The sequence below is a fragment of the Cydia strobilella genome, chromosome 23 (genome assembly GCF_947568885.1).
Source record: "Cydia strobilella chromosome 23, ilCydStro3.1, whole genome shotgun sequence".
Lineage (NCBI taxonomy): Eukaryota > Metazoa > Arthropoda > Insecta > Lepidoptera > Tortricidae > Cydia > Cydia strobilella.
The window spans coordinates 7,894,890-7,915,834 of NC_086063.1; the positions used below are offsets into that span (position 1 = coordinate 7,894,890).

Consider the following 20,945-nt stretch of genomic DNA (forward strand, 5'->3'; position numbering starts at 1 on the left):
TATTAGGTACAAATAATAGGTAAGTATGAGTACTATGAGTAGTTAGAGAAATAAATTGTGGTTACTACAAGGTAAGGTAATAAAATTAATATTTATGGGTTGGCTCAGCATATTTTAAGGTGTTTTTTGCAATAAAGTATTTTTACTACTTCTCTTACTATTGCAATAAGTAATTACAGAAGAATACAATTGGGTAATGAGAGCTAAGTCCTTTAAAGGATTTCTTCCAGCTAACAAAGAGGTTACCGGGTGAATTCGATATTAATGATTTGTTTAAAAGATAATTTTGATCATTAATGTATTTAATAATAAAGTCATTTGTTTGATTTTATTATTATTATTTTTAATATTGTCTTCGGTTACCGCGATAGTTACTCATGAAATAAAACTATGAAAACGGATTATATCGCGTATATTGAATTTATAATACATCCCGACGCTGTAAAGAGTTCGAAACGTCGGGATGTATTATAAATTCAATATACGCGATATAATCCGTTTTCATAGTTTTATTTTATTATTATTTTTATTGAAATATTTATTTACATACAAGATATATACAGTACTACGTAAACGAAATTAATAACTAGCTTAAATCTAAAATAGGCCCTGGAGGCATTGTACTAAGGATGCTGGCGGCATTTCCTCGCTGTATCGCAATGCTGATACGTTGTGCGAGGAAGCCGTCAGCATTTATTTTTTAATAAGAATCATAGATCGGTAATTAAATCATGGAATATTTACGAAATAGGCAAATTAAATGAGAAAGTGCAAAGTGAAAGTTTCCAGCTTAATGAAAATGGACGTTAACGTATCGATACAAAGAAATGTGGCAATTGCCTCGACCATTGCAATTGAATCTGTACGTTTTAATTAAACTAAAGTACTTCTTTTATTGCTTTTTTATTTAAATTTACAACTTTTATTTAGGAGTTTCGATTGTATTTGGTTACAGCGAACAAAATACAATCGTCAACAAAGTCTATTAATTACATTTATAACCGACTTTAAAAAAGGAGGAGGTTCTCAATTCGTCGGAAGTATTTATAAAGGAACATTATATTCTATGCCATTTGGCATTAAGTCCGCCATTTGTACATTGTTGTATATATTTTGTGCAATAAAGTTTACATAAATAAATATTAATGCTGTAGGTATATGGATTGTACCTAAACTCACTCTGACCTTGTGAATTACTTACCAAATGATAATTCTATATGCCTATGATTATTTCAATATCATAATACGAGTAGGTACCAATTGACTTCAATTTTCTTTCTGACAATCTATGTGCAATATTTTTTTTAAGAAAATCTCATTTGATATAATATATGTCTGTTACAAAAATACCACTACCTAACATTGGAAACCATTGTTAAACTTTGAAATCCAGGTTAATGATTATTAATGTAAAGTTTACGACTTCATTATAATGTTTTTGTAGCCTGGAGATAGACAGACGGACAGACAGACAGACAGACAGACAGACAGACAGACGGACAGAGGAGTGACAGACAGACAGACGGATAGAGGAGTCTTAGTAATAGGGTCCCGTTTTTACCCTTTGGTACGGAACCCTAAAAACAAAGTAGGTACTTTTTAATTAAACATTCACTTAATACCATTTTATTGTTCGAAAACGTTAACAGAATGTTCCATTTGTCAAATTTGTCATCATTTATATCTGAAAACGACAATTTGATTTACTGCTATATCATTTATTCACGTAACTTATGGAGGCCTATTCTGACTTTAAAAATCGATATGGTTTTTTACGGGCGGCTGGATGAGTATTTTTTATCTTTGGAGGGTAGACTTAAAATATTCCGCTTAGAAACAAATTAAAAGAGGAAAAATTCACTGTCTTGGGTGGGGTTGGGTGTATTGGAAGTTGGAAGCTCAGATGGAAGAACACGCGGGCTAGCGATCCGGTGGTCGTGGGTTCAAGTCCCACCACGGACAGTGAATTTTTCAACTGTGTCTGCTTGATACAAAATTAATTGAAAATATACCGTATGAACTAGTGCTTATATACAGTGGTTGCTATCGTCTTACTGCAGTTATGCCATCAAAACCGGCACATGAATTTTTTTGCTTGGGAAGACCGTTATAGGACAAAACCTCGCATATTATTTGTATGTACATCGCTGACACAGTCAGAGATAATGAACTTCGCTCCTTCTGCTTTACCGACCAAATTAAGCTATGTCTTGATTTACCAACTGGTAGACGGTCTTACCTTACAGACAGCCTTCTCCATATTAAACTGGACCCTTTATAGAGCACACTTAGATATTATATGGCAAAAATGGCCATCCTGTAATATCATCTTTTTGTGTTTTTTCTTATATTGTAACTTAAATTGTGTATTTTTTTTTATCTGGACTGTTAAGGGATTATAACACTTTTAACTCTCGCGCTTTGAACACATATTTAATGATACGAACGGGTCTACCGCGATTTGATTTCATTGTTTTTACCTTAAATTCCGACGTTTCAGCTGAGTTGCACCAGCTGTGGTCACGGAAAGACTGACGTCCCAGCAAAATGTCAACGGCGATCGTAAACAACACTAAACTACCCGAAAAAATGTTCGGGGTAGACACGGAAATTGCAACTACCTGTTAAAGTTTAATGTATGTCCACGGCAAGACACGCAACACTCACAATATGCACACTGGTCCGAAGATATATCCGCTGGTTTCAACATTTGAATCACTGGTCCCCAAGTAGACTATAATTTGTATTCGTCCTCTCCGTGGAAAATTTTAGGGTGTTTTTTTAAAACAATGAAATTAAATCGCGGTAGACCCGTTCGTATAATTAAATATGCGTTAAAGAATTAAACCGTATCATATTCTTAAATCACAATCGGCCTCGATATCTATATATCATTAGTCACGTAACTTATGGGTTCCATTTATCAAGTAACCAATGGCAGGACGACAAAAGGGATCCAAGATGGCGGATTACTCTTTTTATGTTCGGCTAAATTGGTGTTTGATCCCGGAAGGAAGTGTGAATGGGCCTTGGTCTTGTAATTAATCGACTTGTCTAACCTTTTCTATAAAAAATACTGGCCTAGCCTTCTCACTAACTTTTTGTTTTATTTATATGAATCGCAGTTGGTAGACAACTGCGATTCATATCGCGTCAGTTGTTGCAGCCGGCGTCCGTGAAAACTTAAAAAATGCTTCGTTGCGTGATAATTGACTGCAACAGCCCAAAAATTACGAGCACCCAAAGGCAAGGACATATTTCCTATCACATGTAAGTTATTTTAAAATTATATTATGAAATAGTCGGCACGCTTGGTTTCAATACAGATCGCGATATTTGGGTCATCTAGCGTAGGTATATATTAAATCTGTGGTCAGGCCAATTCGATCGTACAGTCAGAAAAACTATTAGCTTAGCAACGTTGCATACAAATACAAATGTATGCTAAGCTAATAAGTTTGGCTGTCTGTAGACTGACATTAGAATGATATCTGAATGTTGTCAGTTAGTTATCGTGCGTCTCGCTCGCGCTAATACATGTACGGACAAATTCACAAGTATGAGCGAAATGCACGATAACTAATAAAATTGTTTTGTTGTCAGTTTGATGTTAGTGGTCTTTACTACCTGAATAACTCTGTTTATCATCATTATGGCGATATGGCGATGGAAAGAGTTGCATCAGAACAGATATTTAAATTTATTGTAATTATAATTATTGTTAGTATATTCATCTGAATGGTTAGGTGCCCGATAATAAATTAATAAATGGTATTTAATTCGATTTTTAGCTCGTTAACTACATTATAAACAATACATTAAAAAAGATTTGCCTGGGCCTTAAACAGCCTCCTTTTCATGAAACTTTGTAGGTTAATAAAAAGAAGCATAAAAATGAACACCAACCGCAAATTGTCACAAACTTGAACAACGCAGTCAAAGTTGCGCAAATGATTCGAATGTAATTGAAAAAGTTGTGGAACGGAGCGTTTTCAAACTAGCTTGGTATTTGAGAGCATTAAGTTGCAATATTAAAATTGTATACTTGATTGGAAATATATTTAACTTCAGAAACAAAATAAATATTCTGGGACAAGGAGTTCGATTCTAGGAGCGATCTTCAAGCTCATATCAAAACGAGTTCAAAAGCGCAAACAATAGTTAAATCTGAATCAGGCTCGATATATCTTACCAATTAGCTCCATGCATGATTTTATTTTTATTTTTGTTATCATAATTTATATCGTTTGAACACCGAAAAAAATAAAAATACTTTTGTAAACCTTCTTCTTCTTCCTAGCCTTATATCCCATTTGCTTGGGGTCGTCTCTCCTTATACGGCGTCGCCAGGAGCGTCAGGACTTTTGTTAACTTTCACATTATTTTATTTAAAAAAAAAAAATGTTGAAAAATTTTGAGCGGTTGAAATGCTCATAATTTTTGGCGCGAATTCGACAGAGCGTGAGGACGTCACACGTTGGACGGTCCAACTGACGTTTGCTACTAATGACAAGTTATGTGAACTAATCTTTCGAACGAGTGACGTCACGTGACGTTTCGCGCGTTTCGCTCACTAGCTTTTCGCCTTTACCAAACTTGGATTTTAAGTACTTATTACAATATGTTTACATGTGGCTGTATTTTACAGGCGTGGCCACGTACAACAAATCTATTTTCTATATTTCTAATACATATTCTAAAAAAGAGTTAAAATTTTACGCGACAAGACTTTTTACTTGAGATAAGTAAGTATACTCCATTTCTCGTCTTGAATTAGATTTATAATAAATCTTATCTGAACAATTCAATTTCAAAAGCTTTTAGTTAGAAAGCTTTAACAAACTCAATCATATATGTAACTGACCGACTTACGTGTAAATAATGCTATAATATATTGTAAACATCATTTTATGCCAAACGAAGGCTGTCATTTTGCATTATTTCTTGTAGAAATTTAATCGTAAAAGTGACATGAAATCACGTAAAAAATTAATATATCGTGATTGCTTAAAACTACAACAAGTAAAACATCAAAACCAAAGCTCCCAACTTTGGTCCAAAAGAATCGTAATTTTTTCGTTCAGGTGTGTCTTTTACTGTAGTTTTTATAATTCTAAGGCAAGGTATGTTTATTCTTATTCTTATTCTTAAATGGAAGAAAAAACTCGGAGTAAACCAAAAGGAACATTGGTATTGATACTTAATTTCCTTTTGAACTTGTGGACTGCAGTTTGGAGGTTTAACGGTAAAAGTCATTAAAGGGAAGTAGTAGAATTATAAGTACGTAAGACTTAAACACTTAATATAAAACGATACCAACACCAACAAAATCAAGCTGAAATATTTCATTTGCCATTTCAGGCGCATTCATGATGCCGAACGGCATCCCATCGAATTCATAGCGACCTCGATTTGCAATGAAATACCACTAAAACACAATGGCTGCTATATAGTGAACATAAAAATAGCCATCGATTGAATAAAATCAGTTACATCATGGGTTCGCATTATTATTATAAAACCTACTCTTCACGCTTAAACCGCTAAACCGATTAAGTTGAAATTTAGTATACAGATAGTTTGAGTCCCGGGGAAGAACATAGGAATTTTTATCCCAGAACTACACAAGGGGGTGAAAAGGGGGGTGGTAATTTGTATGGGGAATTAATAACCGCTGAACCGATTTATATGAAACTTGGCATGGGGATAGTTTGAGCTGTGGGGAAGGATATAGTATACTTTTTATCTCTGAAATCATCCCTTAAGGGTGTAAAAAATGGGGTGAAAATTTATAGAGTGGACCAATTTGGAGGTGAAAAAAGAATGGATTTAAAAGCAGATTTGTTTAAAAATTAAGGTACCCAAATTACTAATTCCACGCAGACGAAGTCGCGGGCAAAAGCTAGTAATGTATAATCCGAAGATCCGAAGTTTACTTATAACCTCGTAAGACCCACCATATAAAGTTTTTCAATTTTCAATTTGAACCTTGTTCTATAAGTAAATTGGAACGAATTTCGTTTGTTTGAACAAAACAAATGCTAAAAACTGTAATCGATGTCATATATTAAAGAAAAAGTGACGAAGCCCTCCAGTGGTGAAGGCCGGATTCGAACCGGCGTCTTTAGCTATCGCGGCTAACGCCATGAACCCCTAGGCCACCCCGCCACGGCGGTGCCCGTCCGAATTTCTCGACTATATGCCATCTTAGTAAGACTAGGCGTCTTTGACCAGCTCTAAGGGCAAGCAGTGCGCGCTTGCACCTCCTAAACGAACTCCTTACGGATTTACGTTGTAGCGAGAGAGACTAGCGTTGTTCCCAAACTTGTTCATAGATGGCAGCACCAGTCTCTCTCGCTACAACGTAAATCCGTAAGGAGTTCGTTTAGGAGGTGCAAGCGCGCACTGCTTGCCCTTAGAGCTGGTCAAAGACGCCTAGTCTTACTAAGATGGCATATAGTCGAGAAATTCGGACGGGCACCGCCGTGGCGGGGTGGCCTAGGGGTTCATGGCGTTAGCCGCGATAGCTAAAGACGCCGGTTCGAATCCGGCCTTCACCACTGGAGGGCTTCGTCACTTTTTCTTTAATATATGACATCGATTACAGTTTTTAATTTATATATAGTAGTGTGACTACTTTAAAAAACACAAATCAAAATATTTAATAAAATAATTTGATTTGTTCCCAAACTTGTTCATAGATGGCAGCACCAGTCTCTCTCGCTACAACGTAAATCCGTAAGGAGTTCGTTTAGGAGGTGCAAGCGCGCACTGCTTGCCCTTAGAGCTGGTCAAAGACGCCTAGTCTTACTAAGATGGCATATAGTCGAGAAATTCGGACGGGCACCGCCGTGGCGGGGTGGCCTAGGGGTTCATGGCGTTAGCCGCGATAGCTAAAGACGCCGGTTCGAATCCGGCCTTCACCACTGGAGGGCTTCGTCACTTTTTCTTTAATATATGACATCGATTACAGTTTTTAATTTATATATAGTAGTGTGACTACTTTAAAAAACACAAATCAAAATATTTAATAAAATAATTTGATTTGTTCCCAAACTTGTTAAAACAAATGCTACTTTATTTGTTTCATGAAAGGTTCAAATTAGATTGCAATGAATATGTACATTTTAATGTACATTTAGACTCACGAGGATAAAGAGCCAAGAGAAGTGGAAAGTCTAGTCTAAAACTTTGCTAATAAAGTGCACGATATTGACGAAAGGAGACGAATTGTTGAATTTATAGCACAGATTACTGACACAGGCAAGATACGCAGTATATTTATAAATATTATGCAACATCCAATTACTGTAAGTAAATAAACATTTCTGATTTCACTAAATGGAGCCTAAAAGATGTAAGGTTGGGTACATAACGAGAATAATAACAAATAATCCACTATTAAAGCATATTTAGGTAAACGGAGTCTATTGCGAATTTATTTTGTTACCTTTATTTCCAAAACTAATTCGCAATAGATCCGATAATAATAATATGTGTTCAAAATGCAAAATTTATAAATGTTCAATAACCCACTACGGATTAAAATCAAAAAATGTTTTTATAATGTACATCCATGTCAGTGGTATGATGGTATTGTTCAGTAAAAAGCTGTTAATTTATTAATTTAGCAACTGAAATCATGTAAGTACTAAAGAACAAGTGACTAAGCCATCAGCTATCTGGAAATATTTAATACAATTAATTGACTTGTTCCCTGCCCGCGCAGCATGGTTTCCCCTATCACTAAGTCCGTCACTTTCGCACTCACATACTTGTTAGAACGTGACAGGCATGGTGATAAGCGTACCGTGCTACGACTCCTGGTCATAAATTTAGTTTTAACAGAACTGCTACTACTGCTAGTACTTAGGTCAAGTCGCGAACTGCATTCTAGCATGGGTACTTGGAAATTCTGCCGCCATTTTCATTTCATTAATCTGCAAGTTGGCAGTTTCATTAAAGCGTTAGCAGGCCTTTCAAAATGGCGGCATTGTTGCTGGATGTTAATTATGACAGTTTTAGAATGGAAGAAAAGTAAAGACTTTAAAGTTTGTTCAACCTTCTATATTATTAAATATAAGTACACTAATATTGTCTTTGGTTACCGAGATAGTTAGGTACTAACTTAATAAAACTATGTAAACGGATTATATCGCTTATAGTGAATTACTGTACCTACTATGGGGTATTTTTACACATTATTATTTTGATAGAGATGAATATATATTTTTCTTAAAATTTATTATTTTCTTCTTAGTTTATTACAACAACTATAGTTATTTAAATATGTATAATTATAATAAGAAATAGGCATAAATATTTTTACTTGACCAAGGCAAAGCCAGAAGAAAGGATTATAATTTTAGCTATCGATGTACCTATGTTTGAAGCTGGGTGATTGAATTTTACGTTGATACATTATCCAACCTCAATGTAGGTAAATATATATTATACCTCAAAATCTAGATTGTTTGATCTAAAATTCCGTCAAACATTTACTCGTACTAACCGTACTTAATTTTATAATAGGTATTATCAACAGGATTGTAGAAGCAAATTCCCACAGTTCCGTGTCATGGTCTATTGTTCGGCATTTTGTAGTTAATCGGCAACTCCGCCATTTGCGGGAAAGTTTACTGATTGATTGATCTTTACGCTATTCCTCCACTTGCCGAGCTCTGAACTAGTATAAGGATGAGCTCCAATTACAGTCCAATTTTATAACGTGGATTGGGATAACTTAGAAAATGGGATGGTTATGACAATCACTAATGTCTTCTAAACCAGAAGCACTTGATGGCAACGCTTAGAGGAGACCGAGGTGTTGTGACAGAGGAGAGTTGTGACATTTTTTGGAACCTCTTAGCTGTAAGCGAGCTCGCAACAGTGCGCGTTTGTTAGCTAGTAACTTGAACTAACAAACGCGCGCTATTGCGAGCTCGTTATTAAATAATACATTGCAAAAAATCGACGATGTCACAACTCTCCTCTTTCACAACTCACCTCGGTCACCCCTACGGTACTGCAACGCTTACCAGCATCTTGCTTATACTATTGCGATAGCAGAAAATTATTCTAGTTTATTTTCAAATGTACCCCGTTTCGAAGTTATTATAGTACACCCCTAAGGTGTCTTCAAAAATGCAAAGTATAGCATATACTCGGGAAAATTCGACCCATACCCCCCGTGACCGAGTTTCCGAATTTTTGAGATAGATGCGAATGCAGAGGACGCTGGTTCGATTCCAGCCCTGGATACTGGAGGCCTTTATCACTTTCACTTTCGTATATGAAATCTATTTCAGAATAAACGGTAAATAAAATAAAATGATCATTTCAGTTTATAACTTTTGGCTTTTTGGCAGCTCTAACAGCGTCCTGAGGGCTATTGCGGCAAGGTTTGACTGTCAGTACATAAACCATTGCCATATGATACATGTGCTGACAGGCAAGCCGATATACTGTATGTAAAAATAGAATGCTGTGTATATATACTAACCTTAGTTGTACGGCTAATAATTTATTTCATACTGCTACTAACAAATATAATTTATTATATAATTTTATATTAATTTTTTATATAATTCAAATGTATATGGACATAGTCTGAAATAAAGAATATTCATTCATTCATTCATTTATAAATGAGAATTGGATATGTATGGGTCTCGAGGTCTCACTTATAATCCGAAGAATGTTCAGTACTCGTTGGGCCATTAGAACAACTGTGTTGGTGTTTAAACTTTAAATTCATTTATGGTTTTTGTTGCGCAAAGATAACCGATTAATGGATTTTACTTGTAAATAATTTATAAGGGCTGAAATATAAAAGCTCTCAACTTTTACTTTCTGACCTATTTATAGCCTATTTTATTCTAATATTGTACAGCAGTAGTATACCCTAAGGAGCTTTTGAACCTGGAAAGAAATGGATTAAAAAATAAAGTCAAAACTGATGATTTCCTTGTTAACAGCACATTTTTTCAACTGTCAATGACAATGCCAATCATTGTTAGTTAAAAAGTTAGATAAGGTTTCTCGTGACCATTTTGACGTAGCACGGGATTTGGCTACTGCCCTTTACATTTAAAAATATCACCCTGTATTTTAAAACATTTGTCATTTAAAGTTCAGCTCGTATTTGCACATAATTTATTTCAATGGCATTTAACGCACATTCATACATTAAAATGCCAAGTTAATAAGTTCTTTTTAGTTCGGAGGGCCTACCGCGAACCCTGTCACACTTACGTACGAATTTACAAGTGCGACAGAGAAGCAACACGTCGAACGTGGTTCGCGGTGGGCCCTCAGTGCTCCGGTGTGCGAGCGGAACATCGCTACATAGGCATGCCACTGTCTCATTCATACACTTAAATAAAATATGAAAAGAATCGGCCTGAGATTACTCTGCATGGCATTTGCAATGACAAAGTGTGTCAATGTCATCATTAATGTCAAGTTTGTATGAAAAAACCAGCCAAGTGCGAGTCGGACTCGCGCACGAAGGGTTCCGTACCATTACGCAAAAAACGGCATAAAAATCACGTTTGTTGTATGGGAGCCCCACTTAAATATTTATGTGGGGCTCCCATACAACTGTTTTTAGTATTTGTTGTTATAGCGGCAACAGAAATACATCATCTGTGAAAATTTCAACTGTCTAGCTACCACGCATCATGAGATACAGCCTGACGGACGGACAGACGGACAGTGGAGTCTTAGTAATAGGGTCCCGTTTTTACCCTTTGGGTACGGAACCCTAAAAACGTTTATAACGACACGCCCTCGCTGTGTTTTCTTCAAGTTGGTGCAAAATTAGCATAGCCTCCTAAGGCCCAGCCATACAAATGAAGAATCTAAAATTTGTCACAGAAATTTGAACCTATAGTATAGGAAATAGAGTTCATTATGCGTTATTGGAAAATTCAACGAAACAAAGCAATAGCGACTGTTCCAATTGAATATGATTTAAATTTTATCTGAAGAGGTACCTATAGGTAGGAGGGCTTTAGGAGGATATACAGACTACCGCTCTCGATCCCGACATTTGTGTAGAAAAATATCGGCCCAATTCGATCAATGCTTATAAGATGTCACAGCGAAACGATACCGATCTGTCAGTGTTAAAAGTGACATTTCTTTAACCAAAAACGTCACTTTTGTGACATCTTATAAGCGTCATAGTTGTGACATCTTATAAGCATTGTTCGAATTGGGCCGCCTGATATTAAAAACAGTCTTTACTTGTTCTATTGAAACTTACAAATTCTACTTCAAGTTATAATGGTTGAAATTCCAATGCAGTTTTTCCTACAAAGTTAACATAGGACCGCAAATAGGGCAAAGTGAATTTCGCCTGAATTGAGTTTGCCGTATCAGACAACGGGGAAGACTTAACATTTTAATGTTGTTAAGGAAATTCTATTATTTTCGTTACACATCTTTTCAAAACAATACATCTTATAATTAACATGCATGTACATAAGAAAAAAATACAATTTAAATTACTACAGAATTCATCCAATTACATACAGTAGGTACTTTTCTTTATAGAAATTTGATTTAAAAATATATATGTACAATGTACATCAAATCATACAAATACGTAGTTCTTTCAGAAAACATATCAAATTCAAAATGGAAAAGAGAATAAAATTATGAATGCCGCCTACAGGTTTAATCACATTCCTGCTTATTTGCTTGTCGATATTCAAATACTTAAAATATGATACCAATTACAGTTTGCCGCTTTCATACAGCTTAATTTCGCTGCCTGACTTGTCTTTCAGCACAATAAATTCAGCTTCGAAAATCAACACATATTCAACTCAAATTAAATTTACAGTAATAATTAACTACACGAAATTGATTGGGACTTATTTATCACAACGCCCACGCCAATGTCGCCGCAAATGTAAAATTATCGACTCATTATTGGGCGTGTGTGGAAAATGTCAATGTTGGCTTTAAAGGGTATTCGAAAATTATTTCAGTGAAGCAGGTTTTCAGATAAATTAATTACTAATTATAGCGCAGACTATAAATAAATAATTTAGTTCGCGTCGCTGGGTGCCTGTGGCTGCAATATGCTAGAAATTGCTTCCGGTGGCACAGAATAAATAATAGTAGTAGTAGTAGTAGTAGTAAATCACTTTATTGTACAAAACAAAAATTGTTAACATGAAATTCATATAAATTTAGGTACAAAGGCGAGCTTATCCCTATAAATAATAGTACTAGATACAGAAGATTCACTCGAACAAAACGCGTCTATTACGACAGATATGACCGCTAGGTGGCGCAAGCGCGAACAGTCGATCGTTCCGTAGCGGTGCGCGGCAACTACTATGGCTAGATACCAGTTTTGGTGTCGGCCGCATGTACTTGTAGCGACGCGACGAAATCGCGGAGTAAGCCACGCCTGCCGGTGGCGGTCTATGGAGGAGGCCTATGTCCAGCAGTGGACGTCCGTGGCTTATAGGTATGTAGGTAGGTAATTAATTTAGTTCTGATCGTGTTTTGTAAGGCATTCGGCTTGTTGTTTAATATATAAAGAAGTTACTATGTAAATGTATATGTATATAACTTTTGAATTCGATGACCAAGCGTTAGCGAGGGTCTAGCTTGGGCAAAAACGCTTTCGTATATCCGGATGTTTTACTCTAAATCCTAGCGTGGTACAGCTCACAGAGCCACTGGTAATATTTAAGGGTAGATTGGGTAAGATAAATATTGTGACGAGAAACATTTAAAGCAAATTTTCATACTGTTTATTTTGCTCTGAGATATAATGTTCCTCTTAGGGAGACCTCCCTACATATGTCGACGCGGAATCGGCAAACGCCGATAGAAAGAACCTTTATGTCTACGCAATAAGAGTGAAAAATTTGTCATTCGGCTTGGTTCGCATCGGCCGACGCCTGCCGACGTGCCGACACCTCTTTCGCTCTTATTGCGCAGACATAAAGGTTATTTTTCTATCGGCTTTTTCCGCGTCCACATATGTAGGGAGACCCGTACCCAACATGACCTTAATATGGATTATAGTTAGGTACTCTATGCAAAAAAAAAAACAGGCAAGTGAAATAGCAAATGTATTAAAGACATTGCGTTGGCTCGCTTTCAAAACAATTAAATAAGAGAAAACAGAAAAGGCAACAATCAAGGTACCGCGATTGAAATAAAAACTTTTGAACGTCTGCCATTTCAAAACGGAAAATGCTAACAAGTCTGAACCCCATAGTGAATTTTTTTGATAGCGATGATAAAAATAGATATAGCGTTTGCGTTATATCTATTTTTGTACGGGATCTTGAACAGCGCGCCAAGCGGGACGATTTGGAAACTCAAAAAACACTTAACGCAAATGCGTACTCGTCACGCCATCGAATGAAATTAACACTAGGGTAGGTCTGTACTCAAATAGGCACAACATAATAAAGATGTTAAAGAGTAGCCTAGGCTAGCCAGTTACATTTTGATGTCCAAATATTCTGTAATGTAATTTTCTAATAATGAAACAAATCATGATTTAACGCAGTCACACATGATATAAGCAAGTATGGAGATAAATAAACAATAAACGCTTTGGAGGACAATATTACACCGGTCATCGACGAAATACATACCTATTTAAGATAAATATATACTTAGGATGCATAAAAAACACCCATAACCCAAGAACAAATTTTCAAGAGCCTCCAGTCACCATCACAAAAAACACTTGCACACTCTGTTCTATCAAACACGGTGCAGAGTTAGCTTTAGGTAGCCTGTGTACTAATGCGGCAAAAAGCATTAACTTACTATACCTACTTAAGTAATTAATAAATAAAATTGCATACCGTTTTATTAGGCAGGCGTCCGGTATTTTATCCCATAGCTCAGTACTTAGTCCATCGCTTTTACCCAATAACCTACTTCATTCACAAGGGCAGCATCCGCTCGGTGTACCCCTTACATTTCACTAAAGTGTCAAAATGGCATCTACGTGTTGGCTTCGGCTCCGCGCACGCCTTCCAAAGGTTCGGAACACCATTGTTCCGTGATGGGAAATACCTAACGTGGGGACTATGATTATCCGAACCAAGGGATAATAATGGCCGATTCTTCAGGCTTAATTTCGAACTAAATAAAGCTCGTTTTAACCTTTCGATTCCCAAATATGTATCAAAATGTTATTCGAACATTAATTCTTAGAAATCTTGATTGACATTTGGGAGAATCACAATATTGAATTTAATAACGAAAGCGAAGCTGTCTAATCACGTTCTGGGCTCGGAATGCCTTTATTAAATATTCTGATGTCGGTATTTTGTTGCTTTTCGTCATTTTCAGTCTTCATTAAACTGGCAACTGGAGAATATTGAAATTCAATTAAGTGATATCAATTTATTTGTTTTCAGTCAATACAGGGTGTATAGTATACAGGGTCGGCTCTAATCCAAAAAGGTGCTTATGGATAGATTCCGCGGCTTGATTGAAATTAAAAATATAGGCGAAATAGAAGCAAAATGTCTACATGAAGTTAACGCGTAGTTTACGAGATATCCTAGTTTTCTAAATTAAGCAGGCCAAAAATGTCCCCTAATTAAATTAAGTAATGTTATTCCTAATCCACTTTATTTTATTCAAACATAATCAAACACGTAATCCGCCACATGCTTCGTCAAAACACAAACGTAATCCGCACAAGCATCGTCCTGACCGTATTCTACATTAATGCTAATTAACATACAAGTATCATGCAAATTGTATATAATAAAATAACTTAGCCTAAATCATGCATAACATTCAAAATGAAATCACACTCACTGTCAAAATATACTCATGGACAAATTTAGAGGAACGCAATAGTTATTTGTGCAACAAGAGAGTAAAGTTGGTTTTTCTTGCGAGTGTTTATTTTGAGTCCCGAGAAAGCGAAAGATTTTATAATTGAATCACGAGCGAAGCGAGCGATTCTAAGTTAGAATCTTGAGCGTAGCGAGGGACTCAAAAACACGAGATGTAAAATAACTTTGCTCTCGTGTTGCACATATAATTTTTCACCTCAGTAGTGAGAACATGTTAAAGGTTAAAATGTATTTCGAATTACACAGAATAATACAGACAAAAAAAAGTTCAAGGCCTTCACTAAATTAAATAGCTACATTGATTCCCTCCCTGGAGTGAGGAAAGTCGCACTTTCGTCACTCCCTGGAGTGAGGAAGGTCGCACTTTCCTCACTCCAGGGAGTGAAGAAAGTAGGCTTGTTCGAGCTGCTGAGGTGAAAAAAAAAATAATTACCGTAAACTATAGTCCTTTAATACAACTATGATCCAGTTTTTAACGTTGATTATTAACGAGCCTTTTTGATTTGCTTATATACTAATGCTGTTTCTAATTTATATAGGTACTCAACATAATTTGAAAAATATTTATGCACATTTTACTGGAAATTTGGACCAGTTGTTAGTTGTGGACTAAAGTTACCTGAGTTTACCGCACTGGATTACAACACCTAACGTTATTTCAAAACTAGTAATTATTCCAGAGGACCATCCTCAGTGCAATCAACAATAACGTTAGGTGCCGTAAACTGAGGTAACTTTACTGGACGCCTTGACTGTCCAATGTTAAAATATTGGGTCAATATTGTGACGGGTAGGCCAATGAAGAGATTGTGATTGTTTTTTTTTGTTTTAATTATGTATAAATGTACACATGTACTTACTAACATCTAGTTTTTAAGTTTCAATGTAAATAAACTAACACAATATAGATTTTGAAATCTAAATTAGACAATTTTATTTTTTATTTAAACGTTTTTTTTTTTGCGTTCCTCTAAATTTGTCCATGAGTGCACAATACTTATAAGTAAAGTTGGCAGGTTGTGTCGTCTAGCCACACTGTGGCGTTTGAGGTTAAACATGCGTTTTACGAGCACCAGCTGACACCATACACACACAATACGATATAACGTGCATTTTGCTTTGCTGATTTTAAACATGACTGCGACATACAAAGAATGCTTTTGTTCTTTCAAATAAAAATTGCTACACTTAACGATTATGATTCTCGTCCCGGCAATTTGGGGTTAGCCGCATTCGAGGGAAGCCAGTGCTGTCAAACTGGTTTAACTTGGCAGACATTCAGACGTACTCATAAGTAGGTAACCACTGTTGAAACTCTCGAACGCAATGTATAAGTTCATCCAGCATCCTCGGCACCATGCCACGGGGGCCCATTTTAGATTTAGATTTTTAGTTTTATAGTAGTTTTAGTTTAGTTAATTGTTTATGAACTCAATTGAATTATTTAAAAGCAAAAAAAAAAAATGTAATAATATGAATAAAGCCGTTGTCCGCTTTATTCATATTATATACATACTATATAGTTAGTTCATCCTAATATCATCCATCTAAATTAATATTAAAGGTGATCAGTCACCTATAATAATAATGGATACAGATGATAGATAACTTGTTATTATTTACTGCAACGGGACTTAATCGCGTATACTTAACAGCATTCTTTAGTATAACATGTTTAGATCTTTTAGTTTAGTTATTCTGTATTATTTAGCTTGTATTGTAGTAATTACTTTTAGTATTAAGCAATGTATAATAATGTGGAAATAATTGACAATCGCTCTCGCAGACTTCCAAGATACAGGCTCAGCCTAGTTTGGAGTCTGATGGATATATCGATGCACATGTAAACAACCTTTATGATAATAAACTATTTGTATTTGTATTGTCCCTGTGATCTCAGAGAAAGACTTCCTAAAGTTGACATCAACATCTTCTAGCAGCGTGATTCCTTCGACCTACCCGCACTTGGTATTGTTTACCAATTTAAACGTTTTATGCTAGGGATATCACCCGGTCAACACAACACTGATTTTGGTTTGTGAAGTGCCATGGGATTTTAGGTCCCGTTCAAATAAATAGTAAAAATCATGAAAGTGAAGATCAGTGAGGAGTAATTTGTATTGAAGTACATGGCTAAAGATCTGATGTTTAATAACATGGTCGCAAATATTACATTGTTTTGATATCCTCTTGCTTATGTATGTCTGTCTGTTGTTCCAGACCTGTGCAGCGCCGCCACAAAGATCCAGGCGTCCTTCCGCGGCCATCAGGCGCGCAAAGTCACCCAGGCGGAGAAGGACAAAGAACTACAGGATTTGCAAGATAAGGTTAGTTATCATCGGCATCGTTATCATCATTAACGTCATTGTTACCATCAATGTAATCATAGTCATCATTATTATTATCACTAACATCATCACTGTGATCGTCAACATCATTAATATCTATGGTCATTAAATTAGAACTAGATTGCGTGGTATAAACGTAGCATACATATGCCTCTTATTTTATATTCCTCTTACCAAATAGTTTAAGAGATATCTAAAATAAAGTAATCAATATTTTCCTTAAGGTACCGTTTAATAAGTTCAATGCCAAACAATATCAAATAACGAACTTGCTGGAAATAAGCTAATTCTGAATGACCTTTATCATTTTAGAAAGTTTAAAATAATGCCCGTATTTAAACAAAAATAACTATGGAATGGCGGAAAGTAAAAAAAAATGCCTTTTTATTCGTTTTGTACCAAAAATACCCCGAGGATTTGAGTTAATGCCGAGACGTTGCTGATATAAGAAACGGACTGAAATCACAGTAATGTTAAAACCAGTGTATTAGTTGAATATAAACGCTTTGTTGAAAAATAATTTAGTAATTACAAATACAAACAAACAACAAATGGTTTATTCGCAGTTATATGGTTACATAATGTTAACCATAAACATATGTATGTAGTATGTATAATATTATTAATTATTTCCAAATTGAAAATTGAAAATTCTGTTTCTTCTTCAGACAGAACTTAAGAGATTTTTTTGTTCCATCTTCCAATAGTTCGATAGAAGTCGGTAACCATGGGATTAAATTCTGTGTTAGAAACTAGCTTAGTCAAGGTACCATTTCGGTTCAGACTAGCCCAGCATCACTGCTGCAAGGTTGCATCGCGACATTACAGCAAGAAAATATCAAAAAGATAATTTTATCGAGAAAAATATATAGACTGACATTTGTGGCCGTAATGTGGTTTCGGGAATTTCCAGTCCAAATTTGTTATACTGCTTTTTCTTATCAAGCTGTACAGTTGTTTAAAAATTTAGCCCAGCATAGAAGTAAATCCTTTGTATTAGTACTTTTGTTTCTTCGCGACTTTCATCCCATTCCATTATATTAAAAACTGCCTTTATCCTTAACAGGATTAAAATTGTCTGCGCAATAAATTACGTCATTTCCGATAAGACGTCATTGTTTGCAAGTAAGCGTTCCATATCAGTAGAATTACCTATGTTTACTTATGGGCGAAGGCTTCCCCTAAAGATCTCCACAACATCGTTTTGTTTAATCCACATACCTATAAGTCTACTGCGATGTCTGTGATCTTGACTTGTCTCTCATTCATGATTGAAGCTTCCTATTATATTTTCCCGTACGAATTAAATTGACTGAAACAAACTCTAATTTCATTGTTACAATTATAACAATTAAACTTACTAGTTTAGAATTTTATATGGAAAATACCATCACTTCATTTGTATCTTCTTCCAAACGTTGGACTATGTACATAGTATGTTGTAACAAAGACTGAAATAAGTAGGGATTCTAAATAGAAAATCGATTTCATAATAACACGAATCGCCCAGAGAGCTATCTCTTCTAACCAAACTGAGAATATTCCTGTAAAAATCCATTGAGAACACGAGGCCTAAATCCGTAGGGATACAACCAGGTTCATCCTAAACCAGGCCACTAAAATTCTAAACAATTTGTCTAAAAGCCCGTATCACCCGCCAATCATGGCCCAGGGGATTTCTACGAAACACAACACCGCACTCAATAGTGAATGAGATTAATGGCTGGCCGTTTTTGGTAGAATTAGCAGCCAAATTGGGATTGATAGTTAGGATTAATTTCTGTCATTAGTGGTTGTGATTATTTGAATAAGAATAATTAATTGCGAGAATTTCTGTACTCTGGTCCTATTATACCAATCTTGCATAGGAATTAATTAATTATGTGTAAAACAGTTCTAATTATTTTTTAAACGCTAAGCATTTTACAAGCTTATATTTAATTTACCAACAATGTTTGTATATCTCAATAAATGTATAATATTCATTAAACTAACATTTGCACTAAAACTACCTACATAAAACTAATACCTAAAAAAAACTAAAAATCTATATTTAAATAACCTGTGGATTTTTAGGTTTTTTTTTAGGTATTAGTTTTAGTTTTGTAGGTAGTTTTAGTTTTAGGTTACTTTTTATTGTTAATCTACTTATTTGTTATGCTATAATAAATTTGATCATATAATATTATATACATTTGCATACATTTTCCTTAATAATTTCCTTAATGCATTGTTTTATCCTAGTCTTAATAACCTAATTTTACGTTTCACTTACGTGATTTTAGTCACTCGCGCGACATATACCGAGAGCCTAGGTCTCCATTTCCAAGCACTAACAATGCATACAGCGATCACGTGAGTGAAACCTTAAAATTAGCTTAGTGTCTCACGATAGTTTTAGGTCATAGGTGTTTAATCTTGAGCATCAGATTAGCTCATAATATTGCATTGTCAGCTTGTCACCAGTTTTTATAAGATGCTATATTTTAAGGGGCCCAGTCAGTGGGCTGGACGATATAGGCCTGTCAGTTGTACGGAACTGTCAAATTTTTGTTCTAACTGACAGGTCGATATCGTCCGGCGGACTGATAGTCAATGGGCCCCTTTAGCTACCTAATTAGATAAGTCATGGCCTTATAAGTCATCATGACGTTTTAGATGGCGTTCGGATAGATAAGGTCGTGTTGTACGGTTTCGTTCTTGGCCCACAAATGGTCTTGCCGGAAGATCAGCGCTGACTTTAGAGTTAGTTTATGCTGAGGCGGGACCATTTCGTGGTAATCTATATACATTTTGTTTTAAATATACATGTATAGTTTTAAATATATATATATATAGGTTTTTGTAATACGTTTTTATGAAATGTAGTTTGCCATGAATAACTGAATTATTCTATTCTTATTCTTAAGTAGCCGAAAAACGGCAATTTTTTAATACATGGGTACAAAAAGTGAAGCAAAGATTGATTGCTTCTTGAATTGGCGAAAAAAACCTGTTGATCGCCTGTTACTTACGAGCAATTTAGTCTTCATTCGCTCGTGTTCATCGTGACTGATGATTTTGGTCAGTGATTGTTACAACTATTAGGTATCTGAAATAAGTAGGTACTTAACAATAAACACAAAAGATAAAAACGGCGTAATCCTAAGAGATTCGTTAACATTCCAGTTGGAAAGTAGGTAGGTATATAAATACTTAGCGAAGTTGCAAAGAAACTTACCTTAATTGAGGATAACTTAATTTGAACTGCTTTGTGTAAGTACTTATATTAAACTTCATTTTGCACCTGGGATTTGAAGTTGTTATCCATGTTTCGTTTATGAGAATGGACAACTTTGGTTGTTACTAAATTATTTTGTGTAATGAATGACACATGTAAGTACTTCAGTTCTGGCGACAAGACGCTTTTACTTAAATTGCAAAAGGTCTTAAAACACATTTTCATGATTTAAAATTTTAAAGAGATATTAAGAAATACTAGGACTAGAATTAAATACCAGCATTTTGTACTAATTGAAAAAAATCGGCCAAGTGTGAGTCGGTCTCGCCCACCGAGGGTTCCGTACTTTTTAGTATTTGTTGTTATAGCAATCAATCAATCGATCAATCGCGGCAACAGAAATACATCATCTGTGAAAATTTCAACTGTCTTCCTATCGCGGTTCATGAGATACAGAGATACGTGCCTTAGTAATAGGGTTCCGTTTTAACCCTTTGGATACGGAACTAGAGAAAC

General features: G+C 35.4%; 1 protein-coding gene across 3 annotated transcripts in view; it reads left to right on the forward strand.

Annotated features, from left to right (window-relative positions):
* Positions 1 to 20,945, forward strand: part of LOC134751900 (sperm surface protein Sp17) — a 185,696-nt gene that overhangs the window by 162,763 nt on the left and 1,988 nt on the right. For all 3 annotated transcript variants that reach the window (XM_063687451.1, XM_063687452.1, XM_063687453.1), the window contains one exon: positions 17,082 to 17,188. In XM_063687451.1, coding sequence (XP_063543521.1) covers positions 17,082 to 17,188 — 107 coding nt within the window. The remainder of the gene's footprint in view (positions 1 to 17,081; positions 17,189 to 20,945) is intronic.